General features: G+C 44.1%; 1 protein-coding gene across 1 annotated transcript in view; it reads left to right on the top strand.

The window, feature by feature from the left end:
• Positions 1-2,108: 2,108 nt before the first annotated feature.
• Positions 2,109-7,500, top strand: part of LOC308099470 (aspartate aminotransferase, cytoplasmic-like) — a 14,184-nt gene continuing 8,792 nt past the window's right edge. Inside the window, exons 1-2 of the mRNA XM_080448215.1 lie at positions 2,109-2,322; positions 6,062-6,243. Of these exons, the coding sequence (XP_080304341.1) occupies positions 2,214-2,322; positions 6,062-6,243 (291 nt within the window). The 5' untranslated portion in view covers positions 2,109-2,213. The remainder of the gene's footprint in view (positions 2,323-6,061; positions 6,244-7,500) is intronic.

Below are 7,500 nucleotides of genomic sequence, written 5' to 3'. Positions count from 1 at the left end.
GAACCTTCCCTAAAACACCCTGATGGCCAATGCTCTTACACTCTTCTCCCTCCTGGCTCCCAAGCTATATGGAATAAACTCAGTGAGGACTGCAGACTCACTCCGCATATTCTGCCTGCATGCTGTAGGCCTACATATACAATGATGAGTACAATAGAATTGATTATTAAACTAGCAGTAACACATCTGTCTTTAATATACTGTACACTGGCTGAAAGCCTTCCACAGTAATATTCTCTGTTAATGTATCAATTTGTAACTCTCGGAGAGCGTGCAAAGTATAACCAAATGGACCCGCAAGGTCCTTTTGGTTATACTTTGTACACTCTCTGAGTTAAATGAACACTCGAGATTTTCCCTGTGTTGTCAGACTCAGGATACAGCCCAGTAGTCTAGTAGTAGTCGATGACACCAAACGTCCATCATGTGGACAAATTGACTCAATCAGCCTCATCCCTGAGCATTAGCCCCTCGCCCCCCTTTGAAATCCAACACTGTTGATGGTTCACCCGAGCATCTTTGAAGAGGGGACAGGGGGGGGGGGGGAGTGGATGGATGGAGAAGAGGATGAGAGGTAGAAGAGGAGAGGCCCTATATCTGGCAATGACCAGGAGCGAGAGGAAACGACGGAACTGTGTGTGATGTGTGAAGTGTGTGTGTGTGTGTGTGTGTGTGTGTGTGTGTGTGTGTGTGTGTGTGTGTGTGTGTGTGTGTGTGTGTGTGTGTGTGTGTGTGTGTGTGTGTGTGTGTGTGTGTGTGTGTGTGTGTGTGTGTGTGTGTGTGTGTGTGTGTGTGACTGTGTGTGTGTGAGAGTGAGTGTCAGAGTCACACTTCACTTGCACAAAAACATGCTACTCCAGCTACACAGGAGGGGTGTAAGTGGAAGTTATACAGATGTGAAGCAGGCGCTATTCATCAAACTGTTCAAACACATGGAGAAAGAAAAGAGAAAGAGAGAGAGGGGCCGTAAACACCTGTATGTTTAGCAAAGTCTCCTGAGGGGGGGTCACCTCCTCATCTCGAACATAGATCCAGTTCCACATGCTGTATGAATGTCTTGATGACATATTTGTTATTGTGTAATTACAATTACACAATTTGAATTAGTTCATACATTTTTTAATTGTGATAAATAATATTCATCACTCAACTGTTGCCATGTTGTTTGTGTCATGTCATTGTGTCATATACTTTTTGACAGTCATACCAAAGCACCTTGAATTGAATGGAAAATTGTGTGTGTGTGTGTGTGTGTGTGTGTGTGTGTGTGTGTGTGTGTGTGTGTGTGTGTGTGTGTGTGTGTGTGTGTGTGTGTGTGTGTGTGTGTGTGTGTGTGTGTGTGTGTGTGTGTGTGTGTGTGTGTGTGAGAGAGAGAGAGAGAGAGAGAGAGAGAGAGAGAGAGAGAGAGAGAGAGAGAGAGAGAGAGAGAGAGAGAGAGAGAGAGAGAGAGAGAGAGAGAGAGTCATTCTGACAGTGCACATTTGATTTCACTACTTGGTTCCACTGACATCTGGTGGTGGTATGAGGGATCTGCCTTTTGCCCATAATAGATTATATATATACATACATACACATTTCCTCTGTTTCAGGTTGATAAGTATAGAGTACTTTCAAGTGCTTTTTTCTGCAAACTTAATCAACAATCAATCAATCAAAGAGTAGGATCGGCGTATCCAAAGCAATTATGCAAACTTAATCAATTATTCACTATTATATAACTATAGTCCTTCAATGGGAGCAATTCATCAAAGGTTAATAGACCGTAACAAAATGAACATGGCATGGCACAGATCAACCCCACGAGATTTGAAGATGTCTCTGTATGTATTTCACAATTTTACATTAAATGCAAAATTCATCTGAAATGACATTTTCATTTCAGATGTTCCATCTTTAAACCAACATACAGCACACCTAGCGCCATCTCGTGGCAAAGCACACACCACGCAGGCAAGAATTCACCATGTTTCCATGTTTCAGTCCTTTCATTTGATTTGCTGACCTTTAATTTACTCCACCCTGATTGGCCACTTCCAAGAGTTGTCATTTTTCCCCCTCGCGTTTCAATTGGTTGTTTCAATTCACACCCATTTCAGTCAGACCCGTCCTATAAGCGATTTGAAGGTGATTCTCAGGCCGGCTTCCAGTCTCCACTGACCCGTCACTAAAGCTACTGTCCCCCCGGTCTGTCTGTCTCCTTTACCGTTAGAAGCATGTCCATCTTCAGCGAGGTCCCCCAGGCCCCCCCCGTGGCCGTCTTCAAGCTGACGGCTGACTTCAGAGAAGACAACCATCCGCAGAAGGTGAACCTGGGAGTTGGAGGTAAGAAGAGACTGTAATGCTATAGCCATGGATCACACGACAGTCCGTCATGGATGAACTTCAACCTGGTGTTTGCACTTTCTCCCTTTTTCGTCCGTACATCTACATAAACGTTCAGATTTCAAATATAAAGTGCTTACCTCATGGCCACAGATGTTACAAGCATGTACGGGTCCTCAGAAGTACCTGTGTATTCCGTATTGTTAAATAAGAAGCATTTCTATCCGATTGGTGGCCATTTTCTCATAGTTATAATGTATCAGAGTGCAATACACCTCCCAACCGATAGGGTCGCGTAGTTGAGAGCATTTGGAGAAAATACGGAGAAAATGGCCACCGATCGGATTGAAATGCTTTTTATTGAACAATATGGAAGATGCGGGTACTTCTGAGGGACCGTATATAACTTTAACATCCATGGCCATGGGGTAAGCACTTTATATTTGAAATATGAACGTTTATGTAGATGAACGGGCCGAAAAGGGAGAAAGTGCAAATACCAGGTTGAAGTTCATCCATGACTGTCAGGGCTAATGCTAATTTTGCTAACATTGCATGGGGACAGATACAAGCTCTCCTGTTTTGCTTTAGCTTGTTAACTGAAGTAGAATGTCATCTAGAATGCTGATCCACAATCAATGAAGCAGGGTGGGCTTTGTAAACTAATCTGGAATGACATGCAAGCGAGTCCAACCAACCATATCTGCTTTTATACATCCTTTAGTTTGACCTTAGCTGTTAGCCCACTGCTGCTAGCCAGCTGTCAGGCTACTACAGAAAGGTGTATATGTATGCGTCTGTGGTGTCAAGTGGCAATCTCAGATGTATTTTATCGATACATCTATGATGGTATTGATCCACGGCTAGATTAGCAGTTAGGAGCTCATTCAGAAATGACTGCCTACTATCATGATAGTTGCTGCTGTACTACTGGTATACTTATACTGTGGCAGACAGAAATCCTCCTGATGCTGTATTATTCCAGATGCTGAATTTCAAAGGATGATCTTTGATTTTTTGCTGGTATAATCCTGGAAAATGGCAAGTGCTGTCAGTTCCTCATGACTGACTGTTGTGTCATACATTTCCTCACAGTGAAAGCTAGAAACCATAATACTGATTGAGTTGACAGTAAGCACCACTCGGTTAGAGATGAGTGGAGTGATGACAATTGGTTTCTGACACAGATCAGGTGGCATAACGTTGGTTATTATAGCATCCATCCATGCTATATTGTCATAAATGGGGCTATTATTCTCTCAGACGGTCTATTATTGGGGCTATTGCTGAGATAACATCAGATATGTAAAAACAGAAGGAGGAACAACTGGAGCAGCATCTGATGTGATGGACTAACTGCTCCAAGGCTAAGTAATCAACTGTCAAATGCAGATGGCATGATACTTCCTACATGAATTAGAAATGTGATTTACACATGTAGAGTGTAGAACGATATTGTTTTCTAGGTAAAGGTTACACATTGATAGAGGGTCAGGTGATGTGTTCAGGTTTGTGTATATATATTGTAATGCATCTCATAGGCTTTGTGTTGCATGCGTTTTCAGTCTTGTTGCCACAACATTTCTCTGTGCCACAAACCAGTTAGCGTAGGTCAATACTGTATGCAATAGGACAGAGTATGAGCTATATTACAGAGTGCCTCACCCATGTCCTGTAATCAATGTTTACTGCAGTGCCACACACACGTAGGCCTACACTGTGGTAGGAATAAATAATCAGGTTCATACCCTGCATGGATCTGCAGAGAATGTGCCTAGCTGACTCATGGTTTCAAACTCTGTAATCCTCCTCTCATGAGATTGTTCTTACTTTAGGCCCCTTGTTTTCAACATGGGATCCCGGGACCTCCAGGGGTCCTTGAGGGTGTTCTAGAATCTAGAGGGTCCCCACTCCCCAGCAAAATGATTGATGGTTCAGGACCAAATGGACCCTCTGGGCAGGGGACTCGGGAGCACTGCAGGATTAGAGGCACTGCGGCCAGAAGGGTGTATGGGAAGAGAGAGGTGCCATCGTCGGGCACCACAATTATAGTTCAGGACAAATGGACGTAACTGCTTATTTGTACACACTCCGTGTACAAATAAAGGTCCATTTTGTTCCAATTGTACACTCTGAACACTGAGGATTATTTTACAGTGTAGATTGTGCGGTCCCAGAGAAAATATTAAGTTGGGGTCCATGGCCTAATGCATATCAAACTGGGGGTCCTTCAAATGAAAAGGCTTCACTGCTTTCTTTAGACATTTGCAGACGGGCCTCTGCTGCTTTCTGTTGGCCCGGGTCAACCTTAGAACAGAATCCTGTAGTGATCGTGAAGGTTCTATAATAAAATGAGTTACTTATTTATTGGCAATGTGTTGATCGTTAGTAATGAATTCCTCCAGCCTGATGGTTAGTGTGGCATTTAAATGAACTTGGCAGTCGTCACCTGATACTGTGCCCTGCTCACAGATTAGACTGCTTTCATTTGAGGGAGTGCGAGTTCCCCCGGGGGTCAGTCATGCGGCGGCATGCACCGTCGAGCTCACTATTCAAGGTGACCCATAGCGTAGTCATGCGAGGCAGTGACGGAACTACTTAAGTGCAGAAAAATCTCTCGGGTAGAAACTAGATGGAAGAGGTTATCCTGGGCCCACTAGTCTGGGATGTTTAGCTGATACCAGCACAGAGGATGCGGTCTCTAAAGCAGCCCTGGGTCTTCAACAGTGGGTCCGGGACCTTTACTAAATGGGGGCACATCATGAAGGCCATGGCCGCCGTTGCCCCACAGTTTGGCCTTCACCCACAGGGTGACAAAAAGGATGATCAAAAATAGTTACATCAAGGTCCTCTGCCAGGTGCAAAGACAACTCAGACAGTCTATGTGACTTCTGAGACACTGAGTACGTGACAAACGGAACATAAACTCACATGCACTAATCATACACACGCTGTTTGGGCCAACAGTTACAGGAAATGAGACACAGTACAGAATTACAGTTAAATCTATTTCCCTGTCAAGATTCTGAACTCCTCAGGTTTCATCGATCCCATCTTCAAACCAGTCCTGTGACTCTGAATATGAACTTCTCAACTCCTTTTCAGGAGTTTGTACAATTTTTTTTTTATTTCACTGACAGTTATACAGATTTAATTAATACAAATTATTTCTTAACCCTTAAATTAATTATTTCAGTGGATTTAATATCAGTGTTTTATTTGATGTCCTAGCTGTCCTTGTATTTGGCCTTTTTGCCCTCAAAACATTTACAAGGCCAAAGGCCATGTTGCCTTGCCCCTAAAAATATGAAATTCCAGGCCTGGTAGGGGGTCCCTGCTTCATCTCTCTCTCAGCTAAGGGGTCTTTGGGCTGAAAAACATTGAAGACCCATGCCATAGGCATCACAGAGGATCTATAAAGGCTAATCTGTTCTTCTTCGTCAAGAAGACACTATAAATGAAGCCTGAGTCTCTTGTGTCCCCTGTAGCTTACCGTACTGAATACTGATGACTGCCTGCCCTGGGCGTCCTATAATGTCCTATAAATGAAGCCTGAGTCTCTTGTGTCCCCTGTAGCTTACCGTACAGGTGACTGTTTGCCCTGGGCGTCCTATAATGTCCTATAAATGAAGCCTGAGTCTCTTGTGTCCCCTGTAGCTTACCGTACAGATGACTGTCTGCCCTGGGCGTCCTATAATGTCCTATAAATGAAGCCCGAGTCTCTTGTGTCCCCCTCCAGCTTACCGTACTGATGACTGCCTGCCCTGGGTGCTGCCGGTGGTGAAGAAGGTGGAGAAGCTGATCGTGGAGGATGACAGTCTGAACCATGAGTACCTGCCCATCCTGGGCCTGCCCGAGTTCCGCTCTGCAGCCTCCATGGTGGCCCTGGGAGAGGACAGTACTGCCATTAAGGACAGCAGGGTAGGGAGGAACGGAACACACACACACACACACACACACACACACACACACACACACACACACACACACACACACACACACACACACACACACACACACACACACACACACACACACACACACACACACACACACACACACACACACACACACACACACACACACTTGAATTATTTGATTTGATTGATTGAGCAGCACTTTATTGAAAATGTATTCAAATGGATAAATACACAAGAAAGCCTGAAGGTTTGTTTCCATTGTGGTCCTTTAAACTGTACAAACAATGCATAATAGATCCAAACACTGATCAGAAGAAGGTTGCATTGCGGTCAAACCAGATACTACTGCTGCACATGCTTATTAACACACAGAGGAAAAAAAGATAACACATTGATGACCTTCTGTAATACAGTAATTTGACAGATGATTTTTTTCCCCCTCTCCTCCCCCCTTAGCTACTCTACTACTATATAAATATGAAACATGGTCTTCTCCAGATAGACTGCCCATGATAGCTGAGACAGAACAGTCAACTTTTTTCATTTTTCTTTTCAATCCTCCCAATTGCAGTCCACGGAGCACAAGTTTGTGAACGTGGCCCAGACTCTCAAACAAAAGGACAATAAGTTTACAGTTATATCCCAAGACCCCCCCCCCCCACACACACACACACACACACACACACACACACACACACACACACGTGCACTCTACACACAATCTACACATGCACAAATGCCCTAGCCTGGGACCAGACGAATCTGCGATTGCAAAAAAAATGTGCACTTAGCGATTTGGGTCTGGTACCGCTCCATAGAGAATCCATTTCCTGCTCCAGAAGACGTGGGTGACCAATCAGGGCCCAGTATTCGAATATGGGAGACGGGAGATGTAATTGGTAGTTGGTTGTTGGTCTAACCAATTGCGTCGAGGGCCATTGTTTTGATCCCACCCCTTGGGAAAAAAAACGTCCACATGGAAGCACCAGACTCATATCCACGCAGTGATATAGTCTAGCTACGCGAGGCTACAAATGCCCTACACAGCAATACAGGGAGTTTTCAAATGGCATATGCATGTTAATAATACACATACATACATATTGCAATGCAGCAAAGCTTGGTCGTGACTGTGGTTTTTTATTTGACAAGCACTCTAGATTTACAGTCAGGGAAGAATGCACTTTGCAGGATAGTAATTTTCTCGCCCTGAGTCCATAATTGTTGGTGGTTGGATTCATAAATTCCCTAACCACTT

The sequence above is a fragment of the Gymnoscopelus braueri genome, assembly GCF_963280865.1.
Source record: "Gymnoscopelus braueri genome assembly, chromosome: 2".
Lineage (NCBI taxonomy): Eukaryota > Metazoa > Chordata > Actinopteri > Myctophiformes > Myctophidae > Gymnoscopelus > Gymnoscopelus braueri.
The sequence above is the reverse complement of the archived record's forward strand: the minus strand, read 5'-3'. Positions and strand labels throughout refer to the sequence as shown.